The sequence below is a fragment of the Talaromyces atroroseus genome (assembly GCF_001907595.1).
Source record: "Talaromyces atroroseus strain IBT 11181 chromosome Unknown scaffold_0, whole genome shotgun sequence".
Lineage (NCBI taxonomy): Eukaryota > Fungi > Ascomycota > Eurotiomycetes > Eurotiales > Trichocomaceae > Talaromyces > Talaromyces atroroseus.
Window position 1 is genome coordinate 2,189,429 of NW_017971432.1, and position 17,218 is coordinate 2,206,646.

The 17,218-nt window shown below is 49.0% G+C and overlaps 7 protein-coding genes across 7 annotated transcripts; 4 read left to right on the plus strand and 3 right to left on the minus strand.

Annotated features, from left to right (window-relative positions):
* Nucleotides 1–93: 93 nt before the first annotated feature.
* UA08_00770 (hypothetical protein) lies at nucleotides 94–1,090 on the plus strand (the record flags this gene model as incomplete). The annotated part of the gene is made up of 3 exons (XM_020260613.1): nucleotides 94–483; nucleotides 550–980; nucleotides 1,045–1,090. The coding sequence occupies 3 exons, from the start codon at nucleotides 94–96 to the stop codon at nucleotides 1,088–1,090; spliced, it is 867 nt and encodes a 288-aa protein (XP_020123959.1).
* Nucleotides 1,091–2,299: 1,209 nt separating this feature from the next.
* Nucleotides 2,300–3,130, plus strand: UA08_00771 (hypothetical protein; the record flags this gene model as incomplete). Its single annotated transcript, XM_020260614.1, has 1 exon — nucleotides 2,300–3,130. One exon carries the CDS (start codon nucleotides 2,300–2,302, stop codon nucleotides 3,128–3,130), a length of 831 nt encoding a protein of 276 aa, XP_020123958.1.
* Nucleotides 3,131–4,591: 1,461 nt separating this feature from the next.
* UA08_00772 (hypothetical protein) lies at nucleotides 4,592–6,699 on the plus strand (the record flags this gene model as incomplete). Its single annotated transcript, XM_020260615.1, has 6 exons — nucleotides 4,592–4,667; nucleotides 4,697–5,086; nucleotides 5,140–5,528; nucleotides 5,586–6,119; nucleotides 6,179–6,350; nucleotides 6,404–6,699. The coding sequence occupies 6 exons, from the start codon at nucleotides 4,592–4,594 to the stop codon at nucleotides 6,697–6,699; spliced, it is 1,857 nt and encodes a 618-aa protein (XP_020123957.1).
* A 54-nt stretch (nucleotides 6,700–6,753) lies between these two features.
* UA08_00773 (hypothetical protein) lies at nucleotides 6,754–8,120 on the minus strand (the record flags this gene model as incomplete). Its single annotated transcript, XM_020260616.1, has 7 exons — nucleotides 6,754–7,017; nucleotides 7,073–7,106; nucleotides 7,164–7,494; nucleotides 7,562–7,616; nucleotides 7,671–7,718; nucleotides 7,810–8,035; nucleotides 8,092–8,120. The coding sequence occupies 7 exons, from the start codon at nucleotides 8,118–8,120 to the stop codon at nucleotides 6,754–6,756; spliced, it is 987 nt and encodes a 328-aa protein (XP_020123956.1).
* Nucleotides 8,121–8,564: 444 nt separating this feature from the next.
* Nucleotides 8,565–11,742, plus strand: UA08_00774 (hypothetical protein; the record flags this gene model as incomplete). The annotated part of the gene is made up of 6 exons (XM_020260617.1): nucleotides 8,565–8,734; nucleotides 8,802–8,866; nucleotides 8,924–9,367; nucleotides 9,424–10,049; nucleotides 10,112–10,325; nucleotides 10,709–11,742. 6 exons carry the CDS (start codon nucleotides 8,565–8,567, stop codon nucleotides 11,740–11,742), a joined length of 2,553 nt encoding a protein of 850 aa, XP_020123955.1.
* A 66-nt stretch (nucleotides 11,743–11,808) lies between these two features.
* Nucleotides 11,809–13,264, minus strand: UA08_00775 (3-ketoacyl-CoA thiolase A, peroxisomal; the record flags this gene model as incomplete). The annotated part of the gene is made up of 4 exons (XM_020260618.1): nucleotides 11,809–12,233; nucleotides 12,298–12,871; nucleotides 12,950–13,160; nucleotides 13,194–13,264. 4 exons carry the CDS (start codon nucleotides 13,262–13,264, stop codon nucleotides 11,809–11,811), a joined length of 1,281 nt encoding a protein of 426 aa, XP_020123954.1.
* An 808-nt stretch (nucleotides 13,265–14,072) lies between these two features.
* Nucleotides 14,073–16,580, minus strand: UA08_00776 (Heat shock protein hsp88; the record flags this gene model as incomplete). The annotated part of the gene is made up of 5 exons (XM_020260619.1): nucleotides 14,073–14,375; nucleotides 14,431–14,736; nucleotides 14,803–16,255; nucleotides 16,344–16,375; nucleotides 16,506–16,580. 5 exons carry the CDS (start codon nucleotides 16,578–16,580, stop codon nucleotides 14,073–14,075), a joined length of 2,169 nt encoding a protein of 722 aa, XP_020123953.1.
* Nucleotides 16,581–17,218: the final 638 nt, after the last annotated feature.

The window sequence follows — 17,218 nt, forward strand, 5'->3', positions numbered from 1 at the left end:
CGATCTGGTCTTCCCCTGCCGATCCGATCTATATAAGAGGGCAATGAGAGGAACAATGGTCATTGGCCATAGAAGATGAGGACAATAACGACGATGTTGATGAAAACGAAGATCCGGAGAATCTTATTCGGCGTCGCCATCGGGCCGCTGTCCTTGTCGCATATCGTGACCGCCGCGCCAGCACCGGCTCACGCAGAAGCATCACAACCGCCGCCGCCGCCCGTTCTCGAGGGCATGAATTACCTGACTTTGAATCGCTCCCTCGAAGACAAATATTTCCACGAGCCCGTGGGACATGAGCTGGGAGCGGACGACCGACTAGGCCACTACGACGTGCGATACTTCCATGGGATGGTGACCGAAGAGGAAAGGGCGGAAAGTTTGCATCACATGGTAATAGCTTATTTGGACTTTTTCCGCCTGAACGAGCTGGAGACTTGGATCGCCCATGGAACACTGTTGGGCTGGTGGTGGAACGGGGAAGTGCGTTTGAACCTTCTGACTGATCCTTTTACCTTCGAGTCATAACTGACGGATGTGTTTCCACAGCTGCTCCCCTGGGACTGGGATGTCGATACCCAGGTGCTCGACACGACACTGGCGCGCATGGCGCGAGAATTCAATCGCACGGTTACTAGTTACGTCTCGGCCGACGCAAAATTCAAGCGAGAATATCTGCTGGACATAAACCCGTGGGCATACTTCCGCGACAGAGGACCGGGCCACAACATCATCGACGCGCGCTGGATCGATACTAGTAATGGGCTATACGTCGACATCACTGCACTGAGTCGCTTCAACCCCAGCGATCAGCCCACTACTTGGGAATGTAAAAATCGACACCGATATCAAACGATCGACTTGTACCCTCTGCGACAGACGATGTTTGAGAGCACACCGGCCTTGGTGCCGTACATGTATCAGGATCTTTTAGTGGAGGAGTACTCTACGAAGGCCCTCGCACGCACCGACTTCCAAAAGTATGTATACTCTTATATTTTTCGTTTTTGCGATGCATAATCCCTCTAACCTGTCCAAATTCAGTCATACATGGAATCCGATAGTCGGACAATGGATTTTGACGGCGTGACACTGTCTCGCCAGTTTTGAGAAAGTATATATTTGATCGATATACATACTCGAATTTTTTCTGGGGTTGCACAACCGCGACATGCATAATGATACAGCAGAAGTTGTAACACGATATCCGCGACGATCCGATTGAATAGAAAGCGTCATCACATAATTTCGGGATCTACAAATCTCGGGTTGGTATAACATGGAACGAAACGATATTTTTCTGTTTGCATCAAATATAATAACGATTTGTATACACTAGTTAATATGAATGTACATAGGATGAGACAAGGGGATTTCAGAATCTCCCATGTAGTTATCCAGGCTTTTGTTGCACCGATGAATGATATATGACATATATGAACCATCCATTTTTGGCGATACGTTACTGCTAACAGATGTCACAATGGCATTCACAGCAGGATTCACAACATCCCCGATCGGTCCATAGACCGACGCATCATAAACAATCTATAGCGACACTCAGCGAGACCGCTGCGCAGTTCGTTTCTCATATGGCAACATTTTAATGGAAAATCGCCGTGGATCATATATTTATATATTATCTCTTAACATTGGACTTTAGTGCATTTGAAATAGGAATTACTGATGCATTTCCTATCCATTAGAGAATTATGCTGGGAGTCATCTCTTACCTAGGTATTCTTGCCTACTTGGGTATTATTAGGGCTAGGTCTATTCTTATCTCCGCCTCAGGCCCAAGGCTTTCCACGTTCTCCCTCCGTAGGTAATTGGCCGTGCGAGGAATTGTCTAAATCTATAAATATGCAAGTGCTTCTAGAGCACGACGAATAGGAAGAGTTATAAATATATGATGGTCTTGATCTGCGACATCCCGGCGCTTAGCTCTGTGATGTGAGTAGGTGATGTTTTTACTCCGGCAGCCATAGAAAAGACCTCATCCAATCGTCTATTCCTTGTCTTCGTTACCTCCAGGCTGGTTCGTCGCCACTGACCAAGGAGATGTCAGACGATTCATGCCCACTCAATGCCCCTAGACGCATGCTGCAGCAAACGGCAATGAATATTTTTGTGTTACATTATATTACACATAACTGTACTTTTGCCTGGATAATCATCCCCAGTCTCTCACTTAACCAAGGTGCCTAGTCACAAAGCAGAGCACAGACGAGCCCAGATAGACAGCAGACGCTTCATCATTGATCTCGCTCTTTGGCACAAACCGACGGCCATCCTAGCCATGCGCGATTCCTCTCGATCTTTGAAGATGGAACAACACGAAGCAGCCGTCAGCCAGATCGCTGCCTCTGTACGAGCTTTATATGTTCGGCGAGAGCCCTTCTGTATATATCACGGTCCGACCAACAGTACACGACCCATCAAGAAAGACTGCGTTGTAGACATCAGCGCGTTGTCAAACGTTGTCAAAATTGACCCGGCGTGCAAGGTTGCAACTGTGGAGCCAAAGGTCTCGATGGATAAACTGGTAGAGGCAACTCTAGAATATGGGTTAATCCCACCAGTCGTTATGGAATTTCCTGGAATCACCGTCGGCGGCGGCTACGCAGGATCTGCTGGAGAGAGGAGCTCTTTCAGGTACGGTTACTCTGACCAAACTGTCAACTCTGTGGAGATGGTCCTGGCAATAGGGATTGTTACTGCGTCCAGAAATGAACGCCCGGAACTCTTCAAAGCTGCAGGCGGAGCTCTGGGAACTCTGGGAATCACCACTTTGCTTGAATTACAGCTTCTCCCAGCCAAGAAGTTTGTTAAAACTACGTATTATCGAAGTAACAATGTACATGATACCATCAAAGTTATTCGGCAAGAAACTGAAAACACTTCCAACGACTACGTTGACGGCATTATCTTTTCCAAATCCCATGGAGTCGTGATTACGGGTCAGTTAACAGACGAAACTCCTGGCTCAATTAAGCCACAGACATTCAGCAAGCCCTGGGACCCCTGGTTGTACCTTCATGTGAAGGACAAAACCGACACTGAATCGCCAGTCATCGACTATATTCCCCTTGCTGAATACCTCTATCGATACGACCGCGGCGGCTTCTAGGTCGGTGCAGAGGCATTCCGGTACTTTGGGTTTGTTCCGTTTAACTGGCTGACAAGATGGTTCCTTGACGATTTCATGCATACTCGTATGCTGTATCGTGCCTTACACGGTAGCAACATGTCCTTCGGGTACATGGTGCAAGATCCGTCACTGCCTTATCCCACTGCTGAGTATCAATTACACATCCGAAGAACTTGGCATCTGGCCAGTATGGCTATGTCCTCTACGAGAGATGGAACCGCCTACATTTCACCCTTACACGAGACTTCCGGGTCCGGACCATTCTCCCAAGCCGATGCTGAATATCGGTCTATGGGGACAAGCGTCAGCTGATATGAGCAAATTTGTGGGACAGAACCGCCAGTTTGAAAGCAAACTGGCACAGCTTGGGGGACGAAAAGTGTTATATTCCCACACATATTACAAGGAGCAGGAGTTCTGGAATCTGTACGACCGAAGCTGGTATGATGATATGAGACAGCGGTACTCGGATACAACGCTGCCTACAGTCTATAATAAAGTGAAAACTATCGCGAATAAACACGGCGAGAATGGACAATTATGGATTCAGCGACTGGCTTCCATGTGGCCATTTGCTGGATTCGTTGGCATATATTGGGCTATACGAAGCAAGGACTATTTGCTCCATAGACGACCATCTTGGATGTACAAACGAGTTTCCATGATTTTGCAGTTATTGTTAAAACTGCCAGAGCGGAAAATGTGCATTGGAAGTTACCATTGCGTTACCTTTCATAACTAGGAAATTACCAGGAGACAATTCTAGGTATTAGAAACGAAACAGTACAGTAAATACAATGAAAACCTGCCAAACCTCATCATGATCTCAGCATTAGATGTAACATTGTAACACTATATTTTGTCTAGAAATGTCACTAAATCTAGTAATCTAACAGGGTAAGTTTGTAATCACTTATATGAAGTGGACTGTAATGTTTCTAAAACATGTCTTTCTAATTAGGGATCAAGCTTATGGTTACCTAGGTAAATATCTATTGAAGTCTGTGCTATACTTACTTACATTAATCCTTAATTATACTTACTATAAATATGCCTCCGTCATGGTAAGTGTCCCCTTATTGAGCGTGTACTAGGTAATATGTGATCCTATGTATACACCGCTGGCATGGTGAGTGTCCGCTAATTGACCTTGCTGAGCGTATATTCAGATAGGAATCAAGTATCTAGTGTTTGCTGATGTTTTTATTTGCTGGAGAATGTCCTCTATCTACATATTTGACGAGTAATATATGACTTTCTCTGGTGCTGTAGGGTAGGATTAGGGCTAATTCATCCTAGCCCTGGGTTAGCAAACCGTTATCGTCCGAATGGGCTCCACCGGGCATCGCCGCTGGCTTATCAACTCGCCCACTCCCCAACAATGTCCATCGACACAGTCTATATACTCTATGACTACAGTTCTGTACACTGTGCACATACATGCCACCTCTATCATCCGGCCGGAGCAGCAGCGCCTGCCACCGATGCCATAAGCGCAAAGTGAGATGCTCACGAGGTAAGAGGTGACAATACACACTCGTTCAGCAAACGCTTATCGTTGGTTTCAAGAGCTGCCATGTCGAAGCTGTCGCATGGCCAACCAAAGATGTACATATCCCATCCGCGACCGCAACATCACTGTGTCTGAGAGCTTCGTCCGCAGCCTGGAAGCCAGGGCGCTCGCTTATGCACCGGATGCGAGTCCGTCGTCCGGGCATGAGTCACTGCGAGGCAGCACAGCGCAAGGCTATCAGCCGCCGCTCGTTGAGGACTCGACGTCTGAAGCATTCCTCGCACGGCTGAAGCAAATCCGCCAGCAGAACGCAGGTCCTGTCTTCCCAGACCTCCAGGACCACGACAGCAGCCCGTCAAACCCGCATACTGACTACAGTAGCCCGTCGTACGATTATGTACAGTTGGACTTTGACACCTCTCGTGCGTTCATCACCTTCTTGATTCCAACATAATTTACTCACCATCCGTGCTAGACTCACCATGCTCCTTCAAACTGCCTCCGTACCCATACGCGCTAGCGCTGTTGGACCAGTTTGACGTATTTCTGGGCCACGACTTCCACTGGTTTCTACGGAAGAGCTTCCGAAGAAGGCTCGAGTTAACATACAGGAACCCAGACTCTCCTCAAGTCAAGGATAGGGTATGGTTGTGCACATTGCTGGTCGTATTTGCTCTGGGTGAATCCTACAACGTGGGCCGGCCGCCTGAGATCCGCCTGGGTCAAGTTGTTGTTCCTGGAGAAAATGGATCGTCAGTCTCTGGGCCTCCCCCTGGGACAGTTTTCTTTGAGCATGCTCTAGCTCTGCTCAAGGTCCGTTATGAGGACCCGACAATCGACCAGATTGAGGCACTCAACCTGATTGTAAAAAGACCGCCAATCCTTATCGAACCTAAAATCATACTGACCTCATTTATCTAGACCTTTTACTCATATAGCCTGCATCGCAAGAGGGCTGCCTACGTGTATGCGGGACTAAGTGCCCGCCTATCCAACATACTGCGACTACATAAGCCATCTCCACCGTCATCCTTCTCGCCGATTGAAATCGAGCATAGAAAGCGTGTATGGTGGACTGCATACTGTCTCGACCGTATGACAAGCACGGAAACGGGCCTCCTGCCCATATTCCACCGCGACCAGATTGAGCTCGCCTATCCCTGCGACGAGATGCTGCCGCTCGAGGATGCAGATGAGTTCTCTGACGGGATCAGCCTAGCTACCCAAGTTCAGCTAGCATTCCTTCATGCTGACATCTGCGAGACGGTCAAGAATCTCGGCGATGGTGATACGGCGTATGATAAGAAGTTGACAGAGCCCATCATACAGCAATTGGAAACATTGAGGCTGCGGCTACCTCCTCACTTGTCTTTTGATGTTGAGGACGGCATGCCGAGGGCCATGCAAGAGATGAGTAACCGGTCATTGGCCTCGCTATATCAAAGATACTACCAAGTAAGGCTGCCTTCCCAACATATTTTCTCCCTGTGCATTGGAAGAACTAACAATACTAGTGTTTTGTTCTCTTATTGCGACCTCTGTTTCTGAAGCAAATCAATTACCTTTTATCGAACGATGCTGTAAATGCGAGCCAAGAGAGCTTGAAGTATATGACCAACATCTGTCTCCGTGCAGCGAGGACGAACTTGCTGCTTATAATCGGTTTGCGGCAGTGCGATAGGATGAGTAAGTTTCCCAGGCCCTTTGTACAGACACACACTAATACGAGGCGATTATAGCCAAGTTCGGGTTCTGGGAGAGCCTACATCTCTTTTCCGGTCTTACCATTGTATCTCTCGCCATATCGGTGAACTTGAGGTGGCCGGGAAGCTTTGATGAGAAGCCAGACGATGGAGAAACTTACCAGACGGCCAGATGCTTGCTAAGTGAGATGGCAGACGCGGGAAATCTTGCTTCAAAGGGGCAGCTGCGGATGCTGGATGAGGTGGAAGCTTTGCAAGATGTACTGACAGGCGCGGACAGCACGGCATTTGAACTTTTCAATCTATGGGACATGGAAGCTTGGCTGAAGTAATGTATGCTAATTTTTCTTCCCTTTTTCTTACAATATAGCAAGCATTATATTACTCTATAGCTTAGACATGACACCGCTGAATAAAAAGTCATCTACTAGCTTGCTCACTTCCTTGGCCACACCCCAGCTGAAGACGTAGCCGCCACCACCGGTACCGTAGGCATGGACAATCTTCTCTCCGTCTTTGACCTCCTTCTCTACTCGTACGCCCCTTGGCCTATCAGGACGAATTCCCACGTTGTACTGGATGACGTCGAAGCCAGATGGCTTTGGGTCAGGGAAGTACTCCGGCAAGTTCTCGTGCACTCGGCGCAGAATCTATATCCAAGAGTGTCAGCTATAGCCCAATTTTTCAGGTATGCACGTAGCTTACGTCTTTCGTAATATTATCATCGAGTTCAGGATCTCTGTTATTAAGACGGTCAGCGTGAGGCAATCTCAAGCCTTAATACCTTGGAACTTACGCTTGTCCGTACTGCTTGATGCCACCTAAAATTGCCGTGCCGTCTAATCTCGGAATTACGTACGTGTAGTCCTTTCCATGGCGCATGAAGATCTTGTTATAGCCGGTCCTGGCCAGGACGGTCTGTCCGCGGACCTGCACCATGTGCTTGTCTGCCACGTCAGCCAGGTGTCGTGCGCCTAGGGCGGTAGCATTGATGAGGATGTCGTAGCCTGAGTTCTTAAGGTCTGCGAGAGATGTGAGAGTTTTGCGGATAAATTTGACACCGGATTTTTCCAGTCGTTGACGAAGCCAGGGGAGGAAGACACCTGGCGTTATTACCACAGTCTTATCTGCATTATGTGAGTACTTTACTTGTGATTGTCCAAAAACATAGTTGAGAAATCTTAGGTATCATACAGCTCATTCCAAGTTTGGAACCCTTAGGCAGCTCATGTGGCTCCATGACACGAAACTGTTTCAACTAATTCAGTGCTGTACCCTATGGACGAAGTGTCTGGGTACATACCTCCGGCATCAGGCCGCGATACCACACCTTCTCGAGCGGAGTCTCGTCCTGGAAATCATTCATCTCTATTATCTATGGCATGGAACAACTTCGTCGTTAGAATTTCCACCTTCAATACTGTATATAATCTAGCACTTACCCTGACGCTCGACTCAGGATGAGTCTTGGCAATCTGCCACCAGAAGGCAAAGGAATTGATTTGCATCTCCTGTTCACGAGGGGACGATCCGTCTAGTCCCAGGAAGACTGCTCCAGCCCATGGACTGGCCCATTCGTGAGTCAATTCATCTCCAGGCAGATTCCGAGCTACCACTGTCACATCGCATGTTTTAGGCAAAAGGCTTGCGGCAGTCAAGCCTACAATGCTGAAGGTATGGATTAGAATGATGATGCAGTCAGATAATTGGTACGAGGTACGTACCCAGCACCGACAACAGTAACTTTCGGCATAGTGAACACTAGTCGATAATTTTTTTTGTATTTGCTCAGCCTGAAGAAAAGATATGGCACTTTCTTTTAAGAGCCTTCAGCCTATAGATAACACCAATGAACCATACAGCCCGTATTCCAGAAGATAGGACTCTAACATATACTCTCCAGGCGGTCGTCCAATTAGGGCTTCATCGCGCGGGGGCTAGGCGCCATCGCCGAGGCCTAGTGGCGGCGGAAGGCTCCTAGCGCCCGAACATGACTCGGAGCAGATAATGCTATCGCCGCTGTGTGCCTTCACCATCTTCACCTGCGATATCTCTGGAGTGCGAAGATTCTGTAGCTGCGGTCAATATCACGGACAGGGCAGCTTATCTCCCCATATGGTCCTCCACACTCAACGCCTACAAATAGCTGAACGCACCTACGCGTGCCCTACATCGCAGAACATGGTTCAACAACACAATGGCGACCGATTCCATTAGAAAAGATATCAAGGCCCCTGACGCTCAGGACTTTGGCAGTGTAAATGTGGGAGATAGCACCAAAATCAATTCCGGTGATTATTCTCGGTTCCTGGAACTGAACGTAGAGTTCTCGGGGGCGAAGCTCAAGAAATTGATTCGCAAGTGCGAGTAAGTACAGCCAGCTAGCTGTTCTTTGCAAAGGTGTCCGCTTAACTTTTGACGACAATGTCAACAGCTTTCATGTTCTACCACAGCTGATCTTCATCTATCTCATGTCCTATGTGGACCGAACCAACGTCAGTAAGTGCAAACACATCGTCCCCGTGCATAACAAGACAGTAACACCAGACCCATCAGGCAATGCCAAACTCTTCGGCATCGTGGATGACCTCGACCTTGGCGGCCAGCGATGGAACACCTGTCTCTGCATTTTCTTTGTCACCTATGCGTTTGGTGGTGTGCCTTCCAACATCGCCCTCAAGCGCTTTGGCCCCAAGATCTGGCTCCCCGTCCTCATGACCTCGATCTCACTCGTCATGGTCTTCACCTCTCTTCTGAGCAACTATGCCGGCTGGGCGGCTTTCCGTGTTATTCTGGGTCTGGTAGAGGCCGGTGTATTTCCGGGATGTTCCTTTGTCCTGACACAGTGGTACTCTCCTCAGGAAGTTAGCGCGAGAATGGGTATCTTCTACTCGGGTGCCTCTGCTGCGGGTGCCTTTTCGGGGCTTCTGGCATATGGAATTGGGCAGTTGGATTACACGTGGGGATACCGTGGATGGAGATTTATCTATTGCATTGAAGGTCAGTGAGCCCATGTTTTTCTGCCGTAGAATTGCCGGGCTAATGCATCGTCCCAGGTGTCTTCAGCTTTTGCATTGCCGTCGCTGGATTCTGGCTCGTCTACGACACCCCTGCCAAGGTTAAATGGCTCACGCCTGAGGAAAAAGAATTCCTCACTCTGCGCCATAAGTTCTCTGCTGGCGGAGAGAACACTGGCATTGGCGAGAAGGAGGGCTTCTCTTGGAAGCACGCCCGCTCGGCCTTCCGGTCGCCGCACATATATGCCGTTGCGGCCACCGAATTTACCCTCTGTGTTGCTGTGTACGGATACGGTTTCGTACTACCAACCATTATCAACAACCTAGGCTTCTCTGCCGCTAGAGCCCAGGCCATGACGGTGCCGCCGTACGTTTTTGCATGCGTCGTTACCGCGTTCTCCGGGTATATGGCAAATAAATGGCAGAAAAGGATGCTACCCTTGTTTCTGGTAAACCTCATGGCACTAATTGGCTTCGTCATCATGATGGTCAGTGTGCGGTACCCATCGATACCGGGGGTTACTCTTTTCGGTGTTTTCCTGACGACGGGCGGCTTATATCCTGTCTCTCCTCTGGCGACAGCGTGGATCTCCCTCAACTGCGCCGGCACCATGAAGCGGGCAGTTGGCATCGGTGCCATGATTAGTTTCTCTCAGCTCGGAGGAGTGAGTGCTATTCTATCTGAATTCCACACAATACTAGTTTCTATACTAACGGCTATGGTTAGATTGTCGGCTCCAACATCTATATCGCGGATACGGCACCGAAATACCCTGTCGGATTCGGAATTAGCATTGGCATGCTTGCCGTATTCGGCTGCATTTGGCCTCCTACCTATGCCTTGATTCTGAAACGCATCAATGCAAAACGGGCGGCGATTAGTGAGGAGGAGGTGAAGGCTAAGTATACTGAGGAGGAACTTGCTGAGATGGGAGACGAGAGTCCGCTGTTTAGATATTCATATTAAGCAGCACTGTATGTATTGTCTATGTATGCCTAAGAATAGATCGTTGGATGTAGCCTATTCTGCGGGTCTGAATTTAGCGCCAACACTGTGCCCCACTTGCTGCTCCACCGCGGTGATGACTAAGGAGCACCTTCCAGAAGACGGATTACTTATCGATAAGTGCGCATCTCGCCTGTCGTAATCATCTACTTTACACACCTCCTGCATTCCAGCGTTCAAGCATCAAACGTTGCCTTTTATGTCATTGATATCATTTATGTTCTTTCTGCACTATCTTTCCATATCATTTTACTCGATATAATCTATACTCCATGTCGGGTCATGCTAAACCCCCCGCACCTACAACGTCCATCACAGTCCATCACCATGGATCACCGCACACGTTCACACTGCCTATCTCATCAACTCTTGACGATCTCTCGTCCGCCATCTCCGTATCTGCCGACCTCCAGATCCCCATCGAGAACCAGAAGCTTTTAATCGCGCCGAAACTGGGGCTCCAGAAGCCTCCCTTCGATGCCGTCACGCCCCTAGCAGAGCTTCTCCCCCTCTCATCACCCAAATTCAAAATCACCTTACTAGGCACAAAAGCGCAGGATATAGACTCCATGAACGAAACTATACAAAGCAACAAACACCGCCTGGCTGCACGCGCGCAAGCCCGTCGCCAGCCACACCCACCGATTTCCCGGCGGCCGCCAGGTGGTATACACACGCTCTCTTCGCCATCATCATCTGCATACACATTCGGCCGATGCGAGCCGTTGCCATACCTACCCAATCCAGCGCGCAGTCTCACCTTTTTGGAACGTCTGCGTGATGACCCAGGCATCAAATTTGCCATGGCCAAACACCGATTCTTTGTACCTTTGCTCACGGAGATGAACCCAGCCGAACACACAACACATGAGTCGCGAACATTAGGCTTAAACCGGAATAAAGGCGAAGTCATCGAGTTGCGGTTGCGAACAGATGCATATGATGGATACAGGGATTATCGCACTATACGGAAAACGCTCTGCCACGAACTGGCGCACTGTGTGCATAGCGAGCATGATCGCAACTTCTGGGATTTGACGAAACAGATTGAAATAGAAGTTGAAAAGGGAGATTGGACGAGAGGTGGTCATCGCTTGTCTGAGCAGGAGTTTTATAATCCGCAGGACTGGGAGACCGAAGGGCAGCGGAGTGATGATGAATGGGTGGATCATGGAGGTTGGACGGGCGGTGAATTCGTTTTGGGTAGAGCAGAGCCTTCTACTACTGCTGCTGCTGCTGGAGAGGGTAGTCAGGCGCTGAGTCGGAGGGAGATTATGGCTCGTGCTGCAGAGGATCGGTTGAAAAAGGAACAGCATCGAGGGAAGGGGTCTAATTCTAATGCCGAGGAGTGAAATATATTTTGTACCTGAACATGTTTTTACTTAGAGAAATACATAGTATATATAGAGAGAGAAAGACTACTGCTCATTGACAAAAAGCCCCGCCATCCCCTGCCCAGTCCCAATACACATACTCGTCACAAGAATCTTCTTCTTCGTCCTGCGCGCCTCACTCAAAATCGTACACACCTGCCTCGCCCCCGTCGCACCGAGCGGGTGACCAAGCGCAATAGCGCCGCCACGCGGATTGAGCTTCTCATGCTCAATACCCAGCGTCTTCAAACAATAAACCGCCATTGAAGCAAAGGCCTCGTTGATTTCGAAGATGTCAATGTCCGAGATGTTGAGGTTGAATTGTTTCAGGAGCTTGGGGATTGCCGCTGTTGGTCCAATGCCCATTACTCGTGGAGGCACACCGGCGACTGTTGCGCCGCAGAATTTGGCGAGGATGGGCTGGTTGAGTTCGATGGCTTTGGAGCGGCGCATGAGAAGGATGGCAGCGGCTGGAACAATAACTCAGTACAAGATATATTCAACATCTGCTTTTAGATAATAGCGTTGACTTACCCCCATCAGTAACCTGACTGGCATTACCGCCAGTAGTCTTATTCCCAAATTGCGGAAATGCAGGGCGAATTTTGCTCAATCCTTCATATGTAGTTCCATAACGAGGGCCCTCATCACGCGTCAAAGTAACAGTCTTTTCCTCCCCGGTCTTTGGATCCTTAACCTTAGTCGTAACGGGGACAATCTCATCATCAAAAAGGCCCGCTTTCTGGGCCGCTTCTGCGCGCCGGAACGACTCTACGGCATACTCATCCTGCATTTGACGAGTGATACCAAAATCGTCACCAACATTCTCCGATGTCTGACCCATAGGCTGTAGACAATCGGCCGCTTCTTGCGTTTTTAGGATTTGCTCGTGGAACGGCTCCAAGTCCCCCTTTCCGAAGGTCATGGACTCGGCGCCAACAGCTACACCGACGTCGATTGCACCAGCGTGGATTTGGTTCGCGATGTCTTGTAGCGCTTTGAGGCCCGAGGAGCAGAAACGGTTGACCGATGAGGATCCGGCGGTGTGTGGGATGCCTGCTGCGAGGGCTGCGGCGCGGCCGATATATGCTGCTTTTTCGTCGTTGACCTGTATATCACCAATCAGATGGCCTCATCAATAACTAGGAACACTACGTATGCAATAGAGCAGGAAAATCAAACTAACGTTTCCCAAACAAACATCCTCAATAAGCGCAGGATCCAGCTTGGACCGCTCAACGAGCTCTTTCAGCAGGGAATAGACGATATAATCGAGTTTTGTGTCCTTGAATCCACCCTTGGCAGCTTTTGTGAGTGGTGTTCGCAGTGCCAACGTGATAACGACGTCGTCTGGGTTTTTTTGTGTGCTGTTGTACCAGTCAACTCTTGTCGTTTCCCTTGGCTGTCGTTGCAGTAGATATAGGACTCACATCGCCGAAAGTCCCGAGTTGCCAGCGGGCTTCAAGTGGCCGATAATCGACGAGAGACGCTCCACGGCCATGGTTTTCTCCTCTTGTCTTTTATTCCTCTCGTATATCGTTCACGGATACTGTATCAAAGTGACAGATAGATGTCTGCTATGCAACATGAATCCGGTCAGCTACCTTCACACAATGCGGGGAAAGCTCCGCGAACAGATAGATACCCACTCACTCACTCGGTCAAGTGTTAGTAGGATAAGAACGTTCAGAAAATATATCGTTCAAGAAAAATCGTCCTTGGTATGTACGGTATGATATGATTTATGCGCTGAGTAGAAAGGATGTATGAACTGACTGATTACCTAGGCACTGAGATGTTGGGAAGCCGATAGCCGAGGTACCCATGCATCGATCTTACCAAGGCTAAGTAAGGTAGGCAGACCATTTATGGGGAAATGAAACTGAACTATTTAAAGCAATGTTTATTTGTATATAGAATCGAAGAGAAAATCTAGTCTAGGTGTAAAACAAAAGAAAACTCCTCTCACATTAGACACAGGGTAAAGAAAAAAAGAAATTTGGCACACACGTTTTCGTCAAGTGTTGAATCGATTCATTCGTAAGAAAATAGGGGAAGTTCTCGTCTTTTCGTTCCTTGTCAAATATTCCTTTTTTGGTTTTTGGTTCGTACTTTTTTTTTTAGGGTCTGTCTGCTATTGCAGAATAAAGACGGGAGCGTTCGAGACATATTATAAGAAAGTAATAATTGCAATGAGCGTGTCATCATATATCATGATCAAATAGTATACCCTCCCCCGCCTTTTATCAACCGACGAAGAGAAGGAATCATTGCAAGAGCGCACAAAAAAAATGGATATGGGGTGCCGTTTATTCGACGTCGGCCTTGGCCTCGCCCTCGGCAGCTGGGGCATCCTTCATCTCGGTATCTGGTGCCTCAGTCTTCTGTCCCTCAGCGGCCTTCTTAGCCTCCTCTTCAGCCTTTCGCTTGGCCTCTTGTTCCTCGCGCTTCTTGGCTGCCTCTTCCTCCTTAGCCTTCAACACAGTCAGGCGCTCGTTCTCGATCTTGTCCATGTATCGCTGAATAATAGGTCCAGCAATGAAGCGGATCTCGTCCATCTTGGCAACGTAGATGGCTTTGGTGGTGTCTTCGCCATCCTCGTAAAGCCAATCCTAGCATTGAAGTTAGTACTTTTCTTACAACGAACTTCCTTTTCATGAAGCTTACCTCAGAGTCGGTCAATTTCGAGCGCAACTTATCCTTCTCTTCCTCGCTGGCGAACTCCGAGTAGGTGGTCTCGATCTTGTCACGAAGCTCGTAGATGTAGGACTCGAGCTCGTTCTTCTTCTCATCAGTGTCGGCAACAAGCTTGTCCTCCATTGCCATAGCATTCTCCTTCTCGGTCCAGGCATTCTTGGTAACCTCTTCCAGGCTGGGAGTGCCGGCGGTGATAGGAAGTTCACCCTTGCGGACTTGCTTCTTCACCTTGCGAGTCTTCTTTTCACCGTCGTTGGCTGCATCGGTATCCATAGCCTAGGATGATTGGGTTAGTACACTGCTGATTGCGAATACTGATGTTTGCTGAAAGGGAAAACTTACATCACCGTCCTTCTTCTCACCCTCCTTAGGCTCTTCAATAGGCTCCTCAACCTCGACATCCTCAACATAGTATCCAGACTCGACGTTGAGTATACCGTGCAAGTTAAGACGCGCCTTGAGCTTGCAAATCATGAAGTCATTGTTGTCCTGAGCTTGAACACCCTTGACAGAGAAACGGCCAATCCAAGGGTTGACCTTCCCAGGGAGGGTGTCTGGCTTGGCATAGCGAGCCTCCAAATCAAAAGGCTGTCGTCGATAGAATGTAAGGATCTTAGTAGAAGGCAGCACATTGCCCTTGTTGAAGACCGTCAGACTGGTGTCCTCATCTGGAATCTCTGGCGACTGCTCCCAAGTGAATTCAATTGGATAGTTGACAATGTCGTGGACGGAGAAGTCACGCACGCGGAAGACGGGGGACAATATGGCGCAGCTAAATGTGCAACCACGAGCAATGGCCTCGTCTTGGTTAAGGGTGAAAGAAAGGGGCTTGCCGAAAAAGTTGCTGACGGTCTCCTTGATGATAGGAACACGAGTACAACCACCCACCATCTCGATGTGGTCAATATCTTCTGGCTTCAGCTTAGCTTCGGCGAGCGCCTGCTCCAAAGGAACGGCAAGTCTGTTCAAGAGAGGTTGGACCATCTCCTGCATCTCCTCACGCTTGACCATAGCACGAACATCAATGTCGTCCATCAACGACTCGATGCTCAGGGGAGCCTGAGCATTGGCAGAGAGAACCTTCTTTAATTTCTCTGCGGCAGTCAATGTGCGGGCCCAAGCCTTCGGGTTCGAGCGAATGTCGATCTTGAATTTCTCCTTGAATTCATCGGCAAAGTGGTCGGTAAGCGCCTTGTCGAAGTTGCGGCCACCGAAGTGACGATCCCACGCGGTGGCTTTGACATTAAGCTCTCCCTTGCGGAATTCCACAATGGAGACAGTGTAGTTACTGTGACCAATATCAACGAAAGCCACGCGACGGGGCTTCTCCTCGGGACCGGGGAGGTCCAGCTTCGTGATACCATAACCGAGAGCGATGGCTGTGGTGTCATTGATCAGTCGGAGAGCCTTGAGACCGGCGATGTCGGCAGCGTCAAGCATTGCCCGTCGTTGGACGTCGGTAAACCATGCGGGGACACTAATGACGACATCCGAAACGGCCAACTTGATTTCCCTTTCGGCTGTGTGCTTAATCTTGTTGAGGTACATGGCAACGAGCTGGGTAGCGCTGAACTTGTCCTTCTTCCCCAGGTAAGTAGCCTCAACACCAACTTGTCCCTCCACATCGCAGAAAGTGGCGGTGCTATATTCCTTCTCAATCTGCACATCGGGGTCGTTCAAGCTGCGGCCGATGAGGCGTTTGAGATTGCTGACGGTGTTCTTAAGGTTGGAGACTTCTTGGGTCTTGGCAGTTTCGCCCAGGTATCTGCTCTTAGGGCCGAATCCCACGAGGGTCCTATAATTTGAATCGCATAACAATCAATACTCGGATCTCAAAAAAAAAATAGTTTTCCTCAACGCGACAGCTGAGAACTTCAACTTACGGTGTAGATCTGTTGGAGACTTCATTTGTAATCTATAAAATAATAGAAAAAAACACAGCGGTTAGCAACAGTTATGTAGTGAAGCAAAGCATGGCATGGATGCTATGCCGCAGGACGGTGAAGAGAGCCCGGCGGGTTGGAGGGGCAAGCGAAGATACGTACGATATCGATACCCTTGTTGCGGGCCACACCAACCTTGGTGCTTTGAGCACCAAAATCAATACCGATCACAGACATGGCGAGAGCGGAAAAGCAATGGACGGTACGGGTATGATGTGTAAGAGGAAGAAAAGGTGGAAAAAAGGTATCAACACAAGAGAAGTACTTTTAAGGCGGGAGGTGGAGGACAGCGATACTGGTGGTAGTTGCTCCGTCGGAGGGGAAGGAATTTGCACAAGCGTGGAGCGGCTGGTGGACCCCTGCGGTTTGTTGTCCCGTCGAACTTTTTTCTTCTTCCTTTTTCGCGCTTCTTTTCACTTCGGTGGCGGCTTTGGTTGCTCCTGGGCAGCTGGGATGGTATACTTGCAGACAAGTGGCAATAGCAGTGATTTTTAGAATCAGCCAGCTGGGCAGTCGGGTATAAAGGGCGGCTCTTTGGTGACTCTTGGGCGACTCTCATGGATTCGCATCGAATCTTCTGGTGCTTCCTGGACTGCTCACCGCCTGGTTTTTGTGCATGGCAGAATCGCCGCCGCTCTCACCGCCTTTACGACTAGACTGTGTTGGGACTAGCACACGGACCTGGAATCATCCCTATTTAGGCATAGCCTGTAGGCCAGAAGGAACAAAACTCCACGCTATATACACAAAACAAAATCAATGGATACCAACGTTATCCAACCAAAAGAGAAGAAGAACATCACAGCACAAATGGG